Source organism: Rhinopithecus bieti, unplaced genomic scaffold, assembly GCF_001698545.2.
Source record: "Rhinopithecus bieti isolate Rb0 unplaced genomic scaffold, ASM169854v2 scaffold_9919, whole genome shotgun sequence".
In the NCBI taxonomy this organism is placed as follows: Eukaryota; Metazoa; Chordata; class Mammalia; order Primates; family Cercopithecidae; genus Rhinopithecus; species Rhinopithecus bieti.
In genome coordinates, this window is record NW_016806411.1 from 1,154,852 (window position 1) to 1,176,107 (window position 21,256).

The following is a 21,256-nucleotide window of genomic DNA, read 5'->3' on the forward strand; positions in this document are numbered from 1 at the left end:
ACATACATGGTGATTCCTGGCTTGTACTTCTGTTTTGACTAGTGACGGTCTTTTATGTGTTTCGTGCTCTAAGATGCCTCATGATTCTTGGTGTTCGTATTTGTAGATGCAAGTCAAGATGAAGTGGCATTTGTAGATACAACGTATGTCTTCAGTTCAAGTCAGACTCTCTGGCCTCTGAGCAGTAAATGCAGGTTCTGATGAGAGAAGCCACGACCCTCATAGCTACACAGAGGCTAAGAAGTGACAGGTATCTTTAAGTCAGGAGGAGGTAAGCTGAGCATCTTCTGTTCCAATGTCAATTCTGTACAATCAATTTTCTTACCCTTTTAATATTTGGTGACTGTACCCAACCCATTCTATCTCTGATCCTGGCAGTAATCTGAATCTAGTTTATTTACTTTTTGGCACCAGAGCTCCTCAGTGGAGTCTTGACATAAATTTGTTGCTATCTGCTTGAGATCTAGAAACTTCTTAGTGCTCTGGTCTGCCAGCAGATGACCTTTTATATTAACAGTAACAAAACTTAGAATTTTGATAATTTCATAATTTTACTACAAATTATGATGAAGTACTATTTTCTATCTGTGTATAAAATGAATAAAACCTTTCTGGTGATTAGTTTGGCAATATCTGTCTTACCATTTGGAGTTTCCATTGTTCCAGTGAGTCCACATCTACAAACTTATCAAAAGAAAATAATAACGGATGTGCACAAAGATGTTACTAACGGGGGAAACTAAACATATAAAATGTTTAACAATAGGCCCCATTAATTTAAAAGTTCAGAGCGTATCTCTATGATGAACTATATACGTATTAAAATCATGAAAAGAATTTAATTTTAAAGAAATGGGGTCTTGCTATGCTGCCCAAATTGTCCTCAAACTCCTGGGCTCAAGCAATCCTCTTGCTCTGGCCTCCCAACTAGCTGGAACTACGTAGGGGTGCCTGGAACTACGTAGGGGTGCCTGCCACCATGCCCAGCTAATTTTTAATTTTTTGTACAGACAGGGTCTCACTATGTTGCCCAGCCTGGTCTCAAACTCTGGGGCTCAAGCAATCCTCCCACATTGGCCTCCCAAAGTGCTGGGATTAGAAGTGTGAACCACTGTACCCAGTCTTAAAAACTTTTCATTTTAAAAACCCACAGGTGTAAAACATGGCCACATGAAAAATTTTTATACACAATCCTTACAGGTATGTAGGAAGAAGTTTTTAAAAATATACATTAAATCAGCCGGGCGCGGTGGCTCAAGCCTGTAATCCCAGCACTTTGGGAGGCCGAGGCGGACAGATCACAAGGTCAGGAAATCGAGACCATCTTGGCTAACATGGTGAAACCCCGTCTTTACTAAAAATACAAAAAATTAGCCAGGCGTGGTGGTGGGTGCCTGTAGTCCCAGCTACTCGGAGGCTGAGGCGGGAGAATGGCATGAACCCGGGAGGCGGAGCTTGCAGTGAGCAGAGATCGCGCCACTGCACTCCAGCCTGGGCGACACAGCCAGACTCTGTCTCAAAAAATTAATTAATTAATTAATTAATTAATTAAAAATACATTAAATCATTAACAATCTCTGGGAGATGGCATTATAAATAAGTTTTCTTCCTTTCTGTTTACCTGTTTTCAAAATTTTCTACAACTTAAGTATTTCACTTTTGCAGCCACATAAAACACAATTGTTTTTTCCAAGACGGTGTTTCACTCTTGTTGCCCCGGCTGAAGTGCAATGGCGCGATCTCAGCTCACCACAACCTCTGTCTCCCGGGTTCAAGCAATTCTCCTGCCTCAGCCTCCCAAGCAGCTGGGATTACAGGCATGTGCCACCACGCCCGGCTAATTGTGTATTTTTAGTAGAGATGTCAGGTTGATCAGGCTGGTCTCAAACTCCTGACCTCAGGTCATCCACCAGCCCTGGCCTCCTGAAGTGCTGGGATTACAGGTGTGAACCACCGTGCCCGGCAAATCACAATTTTTAATTACTGCTACATTCATGCAATGTGTATACTAATTCGGCAAGAAATTTATATAAAAACAGACTTGCATATTTTAAGGATGGCAATTTCTACATTTATTTCTATTGCCTTTTTGTGATTCAAGAGCAATTCTTCTTTCAGAATGTAACTGTCGTTTCCAAAAGAAGGATTAAAGAATATCTGTTATAGATACAATTTCTGTCCAATTTTTTTAATGAATAACTACATTTGACTGAAAAGGCAAAGGAAACAAAGGTAATTTTCCCCTCAAGGCTGAAGGCAAAAAACGAGTTATTTAATAATATACTAATTGTTAAATCTGGAGTCCAGCTTTCCAATTACGGGACCTCGAACGCACAAGGCTGCTGAGCAGCCAAAGTTCACAAGGCAGAGTGTTTAAACAAACCGAGACTGTGCTCACCACTAAGAGCACTGAACTATGGAAGCTGTTAACAAATTTATTTCAGTTCTTCCAACTAGTACCTACTTGAAGACAGGTTTAGATACACTAACAATATCTGATATTTGATGTAGATTACTGAAGCTAGGTGAGGAATGCCAAGATTTATGATATACTACTATATATTTTTCTGTATATTTAAAATCTCCCACAGTAAAAAGTTATTTATATATGGAACAATTTCCTAAAAGATATTTTAATTTCTTATCACTTATTAGTTCTAAAAAATAATTTTAAAAAACTATTAATAACAAAAGTTGCTTACTTACATGAGCTGAAATAGTGTATATAAAAGCAAACTACTAGGAATTACTAGAAAGGAAATAAAATGACCAAACACCCTTTGGTCATATCTGGATCATTCAGTCTAAGAATATCCCAAATAGAGTAAACTGATTAGCAACTTAAATGTGATTTAAAATGAAGGTTCTTTGAATATAGTGATTTTAATTTAAATACTCTCTGGATATATATATTGTTAAAAGCCCTTCAGTCTGTTATATTTTCTTGGAAAAGGTGTAAAATATTCTTACTCTCATTTATCAGTTACTAACATCCCCTCACAGGGCAATACTGTAAAACAAACATCAAGATACTTCATTCAACCTGGGACATCTTGAAATGCAGTCAGAATTAAACATCTATAACCTCTTTTATTGTTTCATAACTCCAGAAGCTATTTCTTGAAACAATTCAAGAAAAAAATAAAGTGATTGAAAGGTATTTAGCATCATTAGGGATAAGCTGGTATCAGTGTTAACGGCTAAAAACACTTTTCTTGTACTTTCAATGTGAGTAAATGGTGAATAATTACACAGCACTACAACCACCTTTCACTGCTATAATTTTGTATACTAATTTCCAACCACAATTTAACTTTAATTCTCCAACGTGCTTAAGATACCATTCCAGGGCGGGCACGGTGGCTCACGCTTGTAATCCCAGCACTTTGGAAGGCCGGGCGGGTGGATCACCTAAGGTTGTGGGTTCGAGACCAGCCTGACCAACATGGAAAAACCCTGTCTCTACTAAAAATATAAAATTAGCCGGGCGCGGTGACACATGCCTGTAATCCCAGCTACTCAGGAGGCTGATGCAGAAGAATCCCTTGAACCAGGAGGCGGAGGCTGCAGTGAGCCGAGATCGTGCCATTGCACTCCAGTATGGGCAACAAGAGCAAAACTCTGTCTCAGGGAAAAAAAAAAAAACCATTCCAACAACGATTTAGGCCAGTGCTTCTCAAATTTCAGCATGCATGTGAATCATCTGGAGATCCTCTAATGAGACTCTCCAAACCAGCCCCCAAAGCCTCTTGGATTCAGCAGCCTGAAGAGGAACCAAAGAATTCCTATAAGCTCCCAAGTACCGAACTGATGCTGCAGTCAATCCACGAACCACACCTTGGGTAGCACTGATTTAGAACATATGTGTTCATGTTCCCAAAAAAGTAAACTGAGATTGTAGGAAACATTATGTACTCTTCTCAATACTTCAAAGTACCATCACTTTGTGCTGAAGTCTTGTGTTGAAAAACCTGTTTAGGAGTGCAAAAGGCTTATTGGGGAAAAAATAAGACAAATAAAGAAATGGAAAGGAAAGGAAAGAAAAAAGACCTTTCATCTTTTTACCTAGACTCCCTTAATGGCTTGAATTAATTCCTATTCCTAATCAGCATTTAAATATCTAATCTTGGTAGCCAATATTTACAGACATCATACATGTTAAATTTTCAACAATCACAATTCTACCACATACCTGTAAATGCCTGTCATACACTGTATACTAGGTTGTAAGAATTAATTACTGATACTCTTGGTCTATTTGGTATTGTTATAAAGCAATTCTCCTACTCTGGGCTATGGTAGATTTTAGAAGAAAAGACCAGTTAAATCAAGATAACTTTCTTTTTGCAAGATGCAAACCAGAAAGAGAGGGAAAAACCTGCTTTGCTGGTAATTGTTGTTCAATAAAAGTTCTATGCCAAGTACTGTCATTTCCCAGATTAAAATGTCAACAATAAAACAAGATAGATCCTAAAAAAGTCAGTTCTCCATCCACATTAGCATGGTTCCTTTCACTACTTTGTCTACACACTGTGTACTTTGGGAATACCAGAGATGTCCACAGCAAACATTACAACAGCTTTAGGGCCTCCAAGTGCTACTCTCATTGCTGGCATGAATGACTTACTGCAAGGAGATTAAAAAGCATTCAATGTTCTGACCAACTTAAGACTGTAAACACCATGGTGTACATAGATGCCCGCACCAAGAGTTACCCAGTCTTCATGTTCACGACTGAAATAACCAATTTCTGAGAAGAGAAAGCAAAACATGCAGTTCAGTAAATATGGCATGGTACTTAATAACATGGGCTCTGGAATCAGACTGTCCTATTTGAGTCCTAGCTCAATCACCTACTAGCTGCATGACCTTGGACAGGTTACTTAATGCCTTCATGCATCAGTCTCCTCATCTGCAATAAGGGGTCATAGTTCCTACTTGACAGGGCTATCATGAAAACTACATGAGAACACACCAGGGACAAGGTGGAGTACAACGACATTTTTGCCAGTGACTAGTATTTGTGTCTTATAAAATGGGAGGGGAAAAAATGCCTGGAAATACCTCCATTTAGTGTTTAGCAGATTCTAGTCCACTTTCTAAGTTGGTGAAAAATATACCAAAATCCAATCACCCCTTTCAACAGGTAGCATGGAATGGAAATCTATTCCCTATTCAAATTGCAGGATGGGGGAGGGAATTTACATTTGAAAACTGAAAAGAAGTAATAAATTTGTCTTAGACACTCCCCAACTATATTTTCCCTCCAAGATGTACTTTTAGTCTGGGCACGGTGGCTCACGCCTATAATCCCAGCCCTTTGGGAAGCTGAGGTAGGTGGATCACTTGAGATCAAGAGTTCAAGACCTACCTGGCCAACACGGTGAAACCCCGTCTATACTAAAAATTCAAAAATTAGCTGGGCGTGATGTGGCTCGCCTGTGGTCTCAACTACTTAGGAAGCTAAGGCAGGAGAACCAGTTGAACCGAGGAGGTGGAGGTTGCAGTGAACCAAGATTGCAACATTGCACTCCAGCATAAGCAACAGAGCAAGACTCCGTTTCAAAAAAAAAAAAACCAGATGTACTTTTACTGCAAATGTTTGTCCCAAATCATGGACAGCCCAGAAAGGTGTATCCACCAGTTCCACCCAAAACAGTGCAAGGTGCTCGGCCTATAGGAAAAAAACAAGATTGCTTCTATTTTCTTAAAAAACAAAAACCCAGCTATATAATGTTTCCTGTGTGGTCTCAGTACTTCACACCAGACTCCCTGAACCTTCCTAACACCTTCAGGGACAGGTGCTACTGCTCACTCAGTGCAGTTCTGTGACTTTTCCCTCAAGCAACCAGAGGTTCTTTCTCGGCCCCCCAATACTGACTTGAGAAGAGACAGAAGGGGTGGCCACCATCACTGAGTCCCAGTGTCAAGCCAGGTGGCCCTTATTCCTTGCAACTCCCGTGAGTCAAAAGTGGAGAAAGTGAAGGGGAGAGGGATGCTATGGTTCTGTGTTTTTCTATATTTGATTTTCATAAAAATTGCATTTTAGAAAGGAATCTATGCTAAAAAGCTGCAAACCTCATTGTTCCAGTTCAATACCTTGATTTTAGACAGGATTAAGCCAACCTTAGATACATTAAGGAACTTCCACAGGCCTAACAGCCAAACTCCATCAGGCTTCCTAACTCGCCTGGGAGAGCCTGCCTCCCCACCAGGCAGCCTCTTCAAAGCTCCATGCAGCCATCCCTGCTCACTGCATGTGAAAAACATTAATAATCATCATTCATGAATGTGGAAACTTCTGTTTCAGCCTTTCCTTCTACCCATCTTCAGATTCACACTGAGAATAGGAAAACAGGACTCACAACTTTTCCTTTCAGTTTCTCCCTTTTGCTAGAGAGTAATATGCTCAAGGCTTCCAGTCTTCAAGACAAGTATGTATGCCTGTGAAAGCACTAAATCAAGGTCCCCAAATGTGGACCATACAGGATGAGAGACTTTTTCAGTTACTATGCATATGAACTTCAGGTGTTTCGTTTCTTATGCTTTAGGGAATCAAACCTATGAATTAATGAACAGTATTGCCTATTAGGATGAGGCAGATGGAATCTTACTGCACAAATAACACGCCCAAGAGCTCAAACCTATTAATATCTGAAATCCTAAATGAACTTTTAATCATAGATGATTAGAAAATATGGAAAAATGATTAGAACGCACATTAATATTCTAAAAGCCTTTAACTTAATTTGCAAAATCTATTTTGAATGAACTGTTCTGGTCTTGCAAAGTTAAGGTTTAACTTGCCTTTGTCCCCATTGTATTTAAGTTTTTCATCATTACCTAATATTTATGGCTTACATTTGTTTTTATTGTTATGCTTTATTTGTGGCAAGACACAGCTTAGCATTTATAGTAATGACGTGATAATGAGCAGAAACATATCACTGGATATGGCAAAACCATGAAGATGATGAGCACATGGATAAAATTCGAGAAACTATTAAACCTCAGAGATACAAGAACTTACGTAGCTTACCTCCACATTTTTACTTTCCAGGTAGTTTCTTATGCTAAATATTACAAATATTTGTATTATGTATAATGTACACATTTTGGAGACTTTTGTTTGGTCCAATCACTAACAATTACTGAAGGGCATTCATCTAGCCCTTCCCTGATAGCCAAGAGGCCTCACATCCTCTTCAGCTATTACAGTGTGGTGTCTAAGGGGCATACACTTTCAATACCAATATTTTGGGGAAAAAATGTTTTAAAGAGTGCCTCACATGGTGCTAGGGTCAAGGAGTGTCTTCTCCGTATTTAATCATCTATGACTAAAAAGAGTCTTACAATCAGAACAGGTTGTTAGAGTGACATTTCCAGTTTGTAACGGCATAGTCACCAGTATAGGCTAGACAGTTGTGAAATCAATTATATATAATAAAGTGAAAGTGAATATTATAATTGAAGACATTAACAGAATCTTAATTTTCTTTTTTGGATATAACTACGTCACACACACAAAAAAATTTAGGGAAAAAAGTGGCTTCTGTAAGCTGGTATTTATAGAATTTAGGATTGAGAACACATTGTCGGTTTAAATACATGGCTATTGCATTATCTTTTAACATGGATATGCTTTCCCTAAATTCATAAGCTTTTCCTTCATATAAAAATGCTATAAAACAGTGAGCGTGTGACCACATGTTAGGCAGGCCCTCCCAGCATAAGACATGGTCTCTGCCCAAAAGGAACTCCTTGTCAAACAGTGGACCAAGACCAGGAGAGAAAACCTGCACACAAGGCCCACACAGGCATTACAAGGAGAGAAGAGGGAGAGGTTCACCATGCACCTGCCACATTTATTACAACAGTTTTCCTTCCATTGGCCCAGTTCCCGTTAAACTGGAGATAGATCATGTCCCAAAGGCTTTTAAAGGCTGAAGGGTAGAACTGGCACACTTCAGCCAGGCCAAGGGGAAGGGAACAGACAGAGAAGATGACTACATACTATTCCTCATCGCACACTACATCTCCTGTGAGCTAGGAAGCCCTCGATCACAGGGGAGGGGGCCTTACCTAGGTGATCTTGTATGCTGCGTAACAAAAGGTCACAAAACACTATTCTAGAACCAGTTTCAGAACTGCTTACTTGTGGGATGTCCTCTTCTTCATCATGTTGGCAGATACTCCAGCATGGCCTGTAAGAGAGATGCATATACAGTCGATGAAAACCAGATTTAAGAATACCTCAGAATGCAGGAAATCTTAACTTCCGAAAAACTGCTATACAGAACATGAAAAGGCACCATTACCAGCAAACATGTAAGAAAAGCCATTTGTTTACTGAACTTTTAAAAAGGAGATACACACAAGAGATTCTTGAAAGACAAAATAGCAGAGGCAACAGTTCTCTACCCCCTCAAATCAGCCATAAAAGCACAAAACCAGAATTGCATGGACAAGAACTACAAGAAAAACTAAGTGTCGGTCTGGTGTGGAGGCTCATCCCTGTAATCCCAGCACTCTGAGAGGCCAAGGCAAGAGGGTGGCTGAGGCCAGGAGTTTGAGACAGGCCTGGGTAACATAGCAAGACCTTGTCTCTACAAAAAAAAAAAGAATGAGCCAGGTGTAGTGGTGCGCACCTGTGGTCTTAGACACTCAGGAGGCTGAGGTGTGGGGAACACTTGAGCCCAGGAAGTCGAGGTTGCAGTGAGCTGTGTTTGTGCCACTGCAGTCCAGTCTGGGTGACAGAGCAAGACCTTGTCTCAAAAAAACAAAAACAAACAAACAAAAAAACCTAACCGGGCACAGTGGCTCAGGCCTGTAATTCCAACACTTTGGGAGGCCAAGTTGGGTCGATTACCTGAAGTCAGGAGTTTGAGACCAGTCTGGCCAAGGATGATGAAACCCTGTCTCTCCTAAAAATACAAAAATTAGCCAGGCGTGGTGGTGTATGCCTGTAATCCAGCTACTTGGGAGGCTGAGGTGGGAGGACTGCTTAAAGCCAGGAGGCAGAGAGGTTGCAGTGAGCCAAGACTGCACTACTGCACTCCAGCCTGAGCAACAGAGTGAGACCCAGTCTCAAAAAAACAAAACAAAACAAGACTAAGTGACAATCCTAGCCATAAAGTCCTAAATGGTACAGAACAGTCTTACTGTCATAAACAACTGAAAAACAGGATGAAATATATGAAACACCTGGTTTCAGTTGCTGGCCGATAGGCAGCACAGGTGTGTGGGATCTGGGAGCAGAAAACACACATGGGGAACCCTGCACAGGCCCTGACCTCATTCCTGGAAGCAATTTTTGGGCATGGTGTATGAAGGGGGAACCAAGAACACTATCCTTTTACCATGTCGTGAGTCAGTCTGGAGTTGGGAAGGGTGGGCTGGCTGGAATTTGTGGAACTACATGTGGGCAAGAAGGGATCTACTCAGAAGGGAAGCTCAAAAAGTCTGCATTTGAGAGTGGATGTCTTAAGTCTTTGGCTAACACAAATCTGCACATAATTCTGAGAAGTCACAAAGGGACAGTTGTCCAGATTCCATCGTCACCTCTTAACACTTGGGGCAATCAATAAAAATGGCAACAGATGGCCCTAACTAGGAAATATGAGGAAGCCTGGAACAAAACCTCAGCACCTGCTTACCAAAATAGACTCCAATACTCTCTAAAGGGCATCAACAAAGTCCCAACACTCAACAACACGAGGTTTCAAACGTTCAACACCAACAAAATTATTAGACACAAAAAAATTAGCAGATTGTAATTACATAATCGAGTTGGCTATGAGTGAAATAAAGTATTTAGCAGGCAAGGACATTGAGAACATTAATAAATATGTTAAAATATTTAAAGGAAAATAAAAATACTTAAAATACAAAATGGAAAATATAAAGAAAACAAACGAAATTAGTGAAAAACACACAATCTGAAATTAAAAACTCACTGAATGTGAGATACAAAGATCGGTGACTTTGATACAGAGCAATACAAACTACTCAAAATAGCACACAAAGAAAAACCTGGAAGAAAATGAGCACAACCTCAGTGACCTTTAGGACAATATCAACTGGCCTAACACTTAGGAAAGTAGAATCCAAGACAAAGAGTAGAGAGAGGAGTGAGGGGAAAATATAATGGTAGAAAGTTGTCCAGATGTGATAAAATGCATATAACCACAGGGCTAACAAGCTCAGCAAAGCCCAAGAACAAAAACAAAGGAAACCACACCAAGGCACTTCTTCATCAAATTTCTAAAAACCACTGATACAAATAAGTTTTTTTAAATAGCTAAAGAACAGAAGATACATTAAATATAGGAAAACAAAAATAAAACTGGCTCCAAAATTGATGTCAGAAACAACGTAAGCCTGAAGACAGTGGAATAAATCTTTAAGGTGCTAAAAAATAAGCAAACCAGGCTGGTGCAGTGGCTCACGCCTGTAATCCCAGTACTTTGGGAGACTGAGGGGGGCGAATCACATGAGGTCAGGAGTTCAAGACCAGCCTGGCTAACACAGTGAAACCCTGTTTCTACTAAAAATACAAAAAATTAGCTGGGTGTGGTGGCGCACGCCTGTAATCACACCTATTCGGGAGGCTGAGGCAGGAGAATCGCTTAAACCCAGGAGGCGGAGGTTGCAGTAAGCCAAGATTGTGTCACTGCACTCCAGCTTGGGCAAGAAGAGCAAAACTCTGTCCAAAAAAAAAAGCAAACCAACTTACCTATGGACTTAAAATGCTATATTCAGCAAAAAATACCTTCTACTTGCAACACATTGATAATTAAACTAAATGGAAACAGTCTAATTGTACCAATTAAGACTATAAAGGGAAAAGCCAAACAAATTAGCTTCAAGACAAACAATGTTACCACAAATCAAAGGACAATTCCAAATTCTAAAAGAGTGAATTAATTAAAAAGCCATAATAATCTTAAATGCATATGAACTCAATTACAGAGTACTGAAACACATGAAGTAAATCTGACAGAAAGACAAAGACATATCTATAATTATACTTAATTATACAACTCTCTTCTCTCAGCAGTTGATATAACAAGTGGATAGGAAAATCAGAAAGATTATCATGAATATGCCAATCAAAAAAATAGAAAAATTTAAAAGAAAATCAAAAGGAATATAGAAGACCTGAACAATCTGAACAACCAACCTTACTTAGTAAAGAATACTAAACCATTAACACCAAAATAGTTTTCCAAGTTCACATGGAAACATTCACTCAGATACATACTTCTGAATCATACAGGTCTCAGGCGGAGCATGGTGGCTCACATCTGTAATCCAGCACTTTAGGAGAGGCCAAGGTGGGCGGATCACTTGAGGTCAGGATTTTAAGACCAGCCTGGACAACATGGTGAAACGCTGTCTCTACCAAAAATACAAGGGGGAAAAAAAAGAAAAAAAAAAAAGCCAGGCATGGTGGTGGGCACCTGTAATTCCAGCTAAGGCAGGAGAATCGCTTGAAACTGAGACGTGGAGGTTGCAGTGAGCCAAGATCACGCCACTGCACTCCAGCCCAGAGCACGACTCCATCTCAAAACAACAATAACAATAACAATAATAATAATAATAAAAGTCTCAACATGTTTAAGACAATACAATCTGAAATCAAAGTTTATAGTTCTTCCATGGAGACTAAAACTGGGAGATGGGCTGACTGCCAAGAACCGCTCTGCCCACTTCACCCAGCATGTTCATACGCACTGAGACGTGGACAGAAGCTCAATAATAGCTAATGGGTGAGGAATTAAGCATGTGATGGCTTCAAACAGTGAAGACAAGATACAGACTGAAAGCAGGAGCAAGTCTACCTGAAGCATCCCTGGAACATGTCTGGTCTTAGAGTAGACAAGGATGGAAGGAGGTAAGAAATGAAAAAAAGAGAAGTAAAAGTAAAAAGTCTTTCAAGAGCTATTAGAATTGCACCAGGTGTCAAGAATCCTTTTCAATCCCCAACATACACACAACCCCACACTGGATGTACTGAGTGCTGGGTTCTAGGAAAGGGTGCCTCAAATGCTAAACATCCCCCTATGTCCCCAGAGTCAACACTTCCATTTAGAAGAAACAGAATTTTGCTATTTATCACTCAAGAAAAGGTAAGCCATTCATAATCAAAGAATTGAGAAAAATGAAAGTGAGCAGCACCACTATCCCTGAAATGATCTGAGATCTAAAATGATTATAAAGAATTGGCATCTCCAAGGAAACTGAAGATATTATAATAACAGAATGGGAACAAGAGTCTATGAAAAGGGAGCAGCTCCTGAAAATTAAAAAATAAATAAAGAGAATCTGGCATTTAAAAAGCTTGCAAGTTAACTAATTTGTCCATAAAAAGTTAAACAAACTAAAAAAAGCAACAACTTCTTAGACTAGTCAGCGAACTAAGGTCACAAGACAAACTGTCCGCAAAACTGGAGAGACAGGCAGAGACAGAGAATCACAACTTACTAGATCAGAAACCTCCACACAGGAACCAGGGCCATGGTAAGAAAAACCTAAACTGCAACCGACATTGCTGGAGAATCAGCATAGGCAAGTCTGACAAAACTTCAGGGGTTGGGGCTGTCTTAAGAGGACCCCACACTTTCCTGAATTTTTCCTCTACAAGCTGGAGAAGCTGGTCAAGCCATCCTGTCCCACAAGGGGTGGGGATGGGGAGACTGAGAAGCACAAGCAAAGGTCACAACCCAGGGGTACAAGCCTCAAGAAAAGATTGACAGGCAATCATAGAGTCGACTACAGACTGCTTCCCCTCCCCAGTACACCTTACCACCACCCTGCTAAAGACCTATTATTACCACAGCTCCTCTTACCCAGACATCATGTGCGCCTTTCAACAAGAAATCACAGGCTTATTGAAATGCAAAAAGTAGTATTAAGAGACAAAACAAGCATCAGAACCAGACTCAACTAGGCAGGGAATTACCAACTAGGTCTGTTAATTCCACCCAGACCAGGAATTTAAATGAACTATGATTAATATGCTAAAGTCACTAACGAGTAATATAGACAACATGAAAGAATAGATGGACAATATATACAGAAATGGAACTTCTAATAATCAAAGAAAGCTATGAATAAACACTTTAACAAAAGCGAAGAATGCCTTTCAGATACAGGCTTATTAGTAGACTGGACAGGACGAACCAAAGAACGTCTGAGTTTAAAGGCATGTTAATAGGAACTTCCAAAACTGAAAAGCAGAGAAAAACCCCTGAATATCCAAGAACTATGGGACAAGTACAAAAGGCATAACTTACACATTATGGAAATACAAGTAGGTAAAGGAAGAAAGGAACAGAAGCAATGTAAAGCAAAGACTGGGGTTTTTTTTTTTTTTGAGTCTTGCTCTGTCGCCCAGCCTGGAGGGCAGTGGTACCATCTTGGCTCACTGCAACCTCTGCCTCCCAGGTTCAAGCGATTCTCCTGCCTCAGCCTCCCAAGTAGCTGGGATTACAGGCATGTGCCACCCCAGCTAATTTTTGTATTTTTAGAAGAGATGGGGTTTCACCATGGTGGTCAGGCTGGTCTCGGCCTCCCAAAGTGCTGGGATTACAGGCGTGAGCCACCACGCCTGTATAAGACTGAGATTTCCCAGAAATTAATGCCAGACACCAAACCACAAATCCAGGAAGCTCAGAGAATGCCAAGCCGAATAAATGGCAGAAAAAAACTACACCAAAGAGTATCATATTCAAACTGCAGAAAAATCAAAGGTAAAGAAAAAAAAAATCTTCGCTGGGCATGGTGGCTCACACCTGTAATCCCACTGCTTTGGGAGGCTGAGGTAGGTAGATCACTTGAGGTCAGGAGTTTGAGACCCACCTGGCCAACAAGGTGAAAATCCATCTCTATAAAAATACAAAAATTAACCAGTAATTCCAGTTACTCAGGAGGCTACAGCAGGAGAACTGCTTGAACCAGGGAGGCAGAGGTTGCAGTGAGCTGAAATCAGGCCACTGCATTCCAGCCCAGGTGACAGAGCAAGACTGTCTCAAAAAAAAAAAAAAAAAAAAAAAAAAAAGAAAAGAAAAGAAAAAGAAAAACATCTTGAAAGAAACCACCTTACCACAGAGGAATAAAGAATTATATAAGACTTCTCCTCAGAAGCCATGCAAAATAAGAAGATAGTAGAGGGAACTATTTAAAGTGTTGAGAGGAAAAAAACTACTAAACTACAGTTTTATATCCTGCAGTATATCCTGCAGAATTACTTAAAGGGAAGGAGAAATAAAATACTTTCTCAGACAAACAAAAGTGATGAAATTTTCACCAGCAGACCTGCCTTGTAAGAAATGTTAAAAAGAAGGTCTTTAGAAAGAAGGAGGCCTGGCGCGGGGGCTCACGTCTGTAATCCCAGCACTTTGGGAGGCCGAGACGGGCGGATCACGAGGTCAGGAGATCAAGATGATCCCGGCTAACATGGTGAAACTCCATCTCTACTAAAAATACAAAAAATTTAGCTGGGTGTGGTGACAGGCGCTTGTAGTCCCAGCTACTCGGGAGGCTGAGGCAGGAGAATGGTATGAACCCAGGAGGCAGAGCTTACAGTAAGCCCAGATGGCGCCACCGCACTCCAGCCTGGGCGAGGGAGCGAGACTCTGCCTCAAAGAAAAAAAAAAACAGAAGGAAAATTTAGCTGGGTGTGGTGGCAAGCGCCTGTAATCCTAGCTACTTGGGAGGCTGACGCAGGAGAATTGCTTGAACCCGGGAGGCGGAGGTTGCAGTGAGCTGAGATCGCACCACTGCACTCCAGGCTGGGCAACAAAGCAAGACTCCATCACTCCATCTTTTAAAAAAAAAAAAAAAAAAGAAGGAAAATTTAGGTCAGAAGCTCAGATCTATATAAAGGAAGGAAGAACATTAATGAAAAAATAAGTGAAAATAATATAAAATAATATAATAACATACAATATACAATTACAATAAAAACATATTTATAATAAAAATAGAATATAAAAACTTTTTTTCAGACAGGGTCTCACTACTCTGTCACCCAGGCTGGAGTGCACTGATGTGATTATGGCTCATTGCAACCTCAACCTCCCAAGACTCAAGTAGTCCTCCCACCTCAACCTCCCAGGTAGCTGGGACTATAGGAATGCACCATCATGCCTAGCCAAATTTTTTTTATTTTTCGTAGAAATGGGGTCTCACTATATTGCCCAGACTGGTCTCGAACTCCGGGGCTCAAGTGATCCTCCCACTTAGGCCTTCCAAAAGGCTGGGACTATAGGCATGAGCCACAGCACACTGGCCTGGCCTATTTTTCTTAATCGAGCAACAATGTATGTACACACACACACACACAAACACACGCACAAAATGAATGGCAGTGATGATGATACAACCAGACTAGAGAGAGAATTAGGAATACAGCCATCCCTCCTTATCTATGGGGGACTGGTACTAGGACCCCCTTCGACACCAAACTCCAAGGATGCCCAAGTCCCTTACATAAAATGGTGTAGTATTTGCATCTAACATAGGCACATCCCCTCCCATATACTTTAAATCATCTCCAGATTACTAATAATGCCAAATACAAAAGCTATGTAAATCATTGTTACAATGCATCATTTAGAAAAAAATGACAATAATGTACTTGTTTATAGTATAGGCATAATGATATTTTTCTGGATATTTTCAATGTGTGTTTGGTTAAATCCACAGATGTAAAACCCACAGATGCAGAGGGCCAACTAAATTTTATCATTATAAGGTACAAGGCACTACCCCTAACGCAATATAATGTTATTTCAAGTAGGTTTGGGGAGGGGGAGTTTTGTTTTGTTTTTTTTTTTAAGGAAAAAAAAACGGGGAGAGGAGGGGAGGGAAAAGGGAAGAAAGGGAGGGAGAAAGAAACGGAGAGGCCAGGCGCGGTGTCATGCCTGTAATCTCAGCACTTTGGGAGGCCGAAGCAGGTGGATTACCTGAGGTTGGGAGTTCAAGACCAGCCTGGCCAACATGGTGAAACCCCATCTCTACAAAAATACAGAAAGTAGCTGGGCATGGTGGTGTGCACCCTATAGTCCCAGCTACTGGGGAGGCTGAGGCAGGAGAATTGCTTGAACCCAGGTGGTGGAGGTTGCAGTGAGCTGAGACCACGCCACTGCACTCCAGCCTGGGCGACAGAGCGAGACTCCATCTCAGGAAAAAAAAAAAAAAGGACAGGTAGAAAGGAAGCGAGAGAGAAAAAGAGACACAGAGAAAGAAAAGAAAGAAAGTAGACTTGGATTACTTGTAAATGTATATTGTGAACTACAGGGCAATCACTAAAAAAGTTTAAAAACTTAACTGGCTGGGCACGGTGGCTCACGCCCGTAATCCCAGCGCTTTGGGAGACCAAGGTGGATGGATCGCTTGAGCTCAGGAGTCCAAGACCAGCCTTTGTAACATGATGAAACTCTGTCTCTATTTTAAAAAAATTTTTTTAAATTAACCAAAAAATCCTTGATATGCTAAGAAATGGAAAAAAAGTGGAATAATATAAAACGCTCAATTAAAACCACAGAAGGTAGAAAAGAGTGGAAGGCAAAAAAAGGAAAAAAGGACAAGGGCAAAGAATAGACAACAGTAACGTAAGTATGACGCGGTATCACTCCACCTACATAAATAATCATTTTCTATGTTACTGATCTAAATATACCAATCCAGACAGACTCAGAGTGGATCAAAAACAAGATGCAACTTCACGCTAGATACAAGACATCCACTTTAACTATAAATACACACACATTTAAAGTAAATGGATGAAGAAAAGATACAGCTTGCTACCAATAATCAAAAGAAAGTGGGAAGCTATATTAATTTTAGAGAAAGCAGAGTTTGGAGGAAGAAAAGTTATCAAAGATAAAGAGGGGCATTACATAAAACAAAGGTGTCAACTCTCCAAGAAAACAGAACAATCCTTAACGTGCATGTGCCTAAATATGGGGCATCAAAATATGTGAGGAAGAAAACTGACAGAACCATAGGAAGAGACAGATTAACTCCACTAAAGGTTGAGTATCTCTTATTCAAAATGCTTGGGACCAGAAGTGTTTCACATTTCAGAATATCTGCATATGAAATGAGGTATCTTGGGAATGGGACCCAAGTTTAAACACAAAATTTGTTTCATATAAACCTTCTATATACCCCTTGAAAATAATTCTATGTAATATTTTAAATAATTTTGTGCATGAAACGAAGTTTATACTCATTGAAGTATCAAAAACCAAAGGTGTCACTAGCTCAACCCATGTGGACAATCTGTTATCATCATCATTCCTGACACTGAATTTATATGCTACCAACAGCAACCATTCTCTTACACTAATTCACATACAAGTTCTTAACAGGAAAAAATATAGCACTCCATTAACACAGTGAAAAAATAATGTGTTCAGGATACCTAAGCAGCACAGTAGCAGCGCCAGAATACCTATGTCAGCTATTAACAGCAACAACAAACAACAGCTTGCCTTTACTCTCCACCTACAACGCTGTGTTTTGTGTGTTTTATTTTTTTAGGTGAGAAAAAATATTAGAAGCAGTTGAGGCAGCAGAAAGTGGGTCCTTAGGAATGAGCAAGCATTCTACCGGATGGTTTTTCAAAGTGTTTCCTCTAGTCAACTGCCTCATGAACAAGTTTTTATCTTAAGTTTCTCTTTGATAGTATAAATTGACATGGTTTCTTGCTGTATTACAAATGCACCCTGCTCTAGTCCTCCAATAAGCCCATCACACGTTTTCCCCATGTCGTCAACAGGCACTTTTTCTTTAGTATTAATGTCATCTTCATCACCCAATTGTGGAATCACGTGAGTTACTCAAAAAGTTTCAGATTTTGAAGTATTCTGGATATTAGGTTTTTGGATTAGGGATGCCCAATCTATATTATGGTTATGGACTTCAACATCCTTCATCAATAATGGACAGATCCAGAAGACATAAAATCAGTAAGGATATGGATGAACTCAACAAGCACCATCAAATCTATCTGACTACAGATCAAATCTAATCTATATATTTGATCTATAGTCAAATCTAAAGACTACTTCACACCCAACAGCAGCAGAATACAAACTCTCTCAAGTTCACATGGAAAAAAAACACCAAAACAGACCACATTATGAACTGTAAAACACAGCTTCACAAATTTTAAAAAATACAAATCATATAGTATATGCTGTCATACGACGATGGAATTAATCTAGAAATCAGTAACAGAGAGATGCCTGAAAAATCTCAAAATACATGGAGATTAAACAACACATTTCTAAGCACATGGGTCAAAGAAGAAACTGCAAGAGAAATTTAAATATATTTTGAAGTAAGTGAAAATGAAAACATAACTTACCAACATTCAGCAAAAGCAGTGCTTACAGAGAAATTTATAGCAATTAATGCATTAATTTATAGCAATTAATAATCTTTTCTTTTTTTTGAGACAGCGTCTCGCTCTGTGGCCCAGGCTGGAGTGCAGTGGCATGATGTTGATGCGCTGCAACTTCCACCTCCCAGATTCAAGTGATTCTCCTTCCTCAGCCTCCTGAGTAGCTGGGATTACAAGTGCACATCACCACGCCCAGCTAATTTTTCTATTTTTAGTAGAGACAAGGTTTCACCATGTTGGCCAGGCTGGTCTTGAACTCACCTCTGTCTCCCTTAGCCTCCCAAAGTGCTGGGATTACAGGCTTGAGTCACCATGCCCAGCCAAAGAAAGATCTAAAGTCAATAATCTAAGCTTCTTAGGGAGCTAGAAAAAGAAACCACGGTGAGGAGAGGAAAATCAAATTATAAAATTATAAAATCAATTTTTTTATAAATAAAATTATAAAAATTAGAGCAGAAATCACTACAGTTGAAAATCAAAATCAATAGAGAAAAATCAATGAAACCAAAAGTTAGTTGCTTGTGGAAATGCAAAATGGTACAGCTGCTCTGGAAGACAGTTTGGCAATTTCTTGCAAAGCAAACATACTTTTAACCGTAAACCAGGAGTTGTGCTCCTTGATATTTATCCAAGTGTTGAAAATATCCCTACACAAAAATCTGCACAAAGATATATATAGCAGCTTCATTCATTTTGTTGTGTTGTTTCCTTTTTTTTTTCTTGAGACAGGGTCTCACTCTGTTGCCCAGGCTGGATGAAGTGTGGTAGCATGATCAGTGCTCACTACAGCTTCTCCCTCCTTGGCTCAAGCCATCCTCCCGCCTCAGCCTTCCAACTGGCTGGGACCACAGGTGTGAGCCACGGTGCCCCGCTACTTTTTGTATTTTTTGTACAGATAGGGTTTTGCCATGTTGCCCAGGCTGATCTAGAATTCCCAGGCTCAACAGATCAGCCTACCTCGACCTCCCAAAATACTAGGATTACAGGTGTGAGCCACCACCCTAGGCCTATAGCAGCTTTATTCATAACTGCCACAATTTGGAAGCAACCAAGATGTTTCTTCAGTAGGTGAATGGATAAACTGGTGCATCCAAACAGTAAAATATTATTTGGTGCTAAAAGAAATGAACTATCAAGTCATAAAAGACACAGAGAAAATTTATGTACATATTAATTACTAAGTGAACAAATCCAATCTAAAAAGACTCCATACTGTATGATTCCAACTGTATGCCGTTATTCTGGAAAAGACAAAACTAGGGAAACAATAAAAAATCAGCACTTGCCAGGGGTTAAAGGTGAGAGAGAGAAGAACAATGGGAAAACAAGGGATTTTCAGGGTAGTGCAACACCAAGAATAAACCTTAATGTAAACTATGGACTTTGGGTGATAATGACACATCAATGTAGGTTCATCAACTTTAACAAATATACCACTCTGTGGGAGGTGGGGCGGGGATGGGGGAGGGTATGCTGCAAATTTGTGAGGGAAAGGGATATATGGGAACTCTGTTATTTTCCTGAGTACTTAAAACTGCTCTAAAAAAAAAAAAAGTCCGTTATCTCTTTGCAACTCTAAAACTGTATCAAGCAAGATCATAAGTTTAAAAACTGTCAGTCTAGACTTATTCTTCTGTCATCAACGCTGAGCTGTCAGGCGCTGTGGGGCACACCTGTGGTCCCAAGCTACTCAGGTGACTGAGGCAGGAGGATCACCTGAACCCAGGAGCTTAAGTCCAGCCTGGGCAATACAGTTAGACTCCTTCTCTTTAAAACAAACAAAACTGGGCCAGAAAACAGTAAGACAAGAGAGTAGTATTGTCAATATTGAAGCAAAATGATTTTGAACTCTGAACTTCATACCTGGTTAAGTTATTAACTGACAGTATACACATTTCTATACACATATGGGCTAAAAATTATATTTCATATACATCTTCTTTGGAAGTTACTGAAGGATACATTTCAGGAAATAAGAAAAGTAACATAAACACATAGGATCTGAGAAACCATAGATATAACCTAGAAGAGCAGAAGGTTCCAGCAAGACTTATGTGATATAGGCTGACAGACCCATTCAGGTGGGAGTGAGACACCAGGGACTCGAGAAAGGCTGTTTCCAAGAAACTGACTCCACGCAACGTAAGTGTAAGAAGGTAAATGACCCCTATCACAGATTAAAGGTTAATAACTGATGTAAAAAAAGTTTATGCAAGTAATGAAGAAAAATAGATGTAATATCAGAGAAAGGAAGGCCAAGTAGGCCCTTACAAGCCAAGATCACAAATAAAACTGTACAGACATCGTTTCTCACCCACAAGACAGACAAAACCACATATTTGACAACATATGTCACTGGCAAGACTGTGAGAAGACAGAAACTCTTTACATATTTTATTACTGGTAAGAATGCAAAATGGGCCTGGCACCACGGCCCACAAAGCTCAGGAGCTCAAGAACAGCCTAGTCAACATGGTAAAACCCCATCTCTACAAAAAATACAAAAATTAGCAGGGCGTGGTGGCACATGCCTGTAGTCCCAGCTACTTGGAGGTTGACGCTGAAGAATCGCTTGAGCCCAGGAGGTTGAGGCTGCAGTGAACCCTGACCATGCCACTGCTCTCCAGCCTGGGTGACAGAATGAGATCCCATCTCCAAAAAAGAAAAAAAAAAAAGAATGCAAAATAATACAGAATTGATGGAGGAGAATCTGGTGAGCTCTCACAAAATTATACATGAATTGAAGATTTGACTCAATTCTATTTCCAGAAATTTATCCAGTGACACAACACCAAGACACACTGACAAAGGTAAGCTTTTTTTTTTTTTTTTTTTTTT

General features: G+C 40.0%; 1 protein-coding gene across 7 annotated transcripts in view; it reads right to left on the minus strand.

The window, feature by feature from the left end:
- SPIN1 (spindlin 1) overlaps window positions 1-21,256 on the minus strand; it is a 95,918-nt gene that overhangs the window by 22,617 nt on the left and 52,045 nt on the right. For all 7 annotated transcript variants that reach the window (XM_017876183.1, XM_017876182.1, XM_017876181.1 and 4 more), the window contains one exon: window positions 8,156-8,204. In XM_017876183.1, coding sequence (XP_017731672.1) covers window positions 8,156-8,204 — 49 coding nt within the window. The remainder of the gene's footprint in view (window positions 1-8,155; window positions 8,205-21,256) is intronic.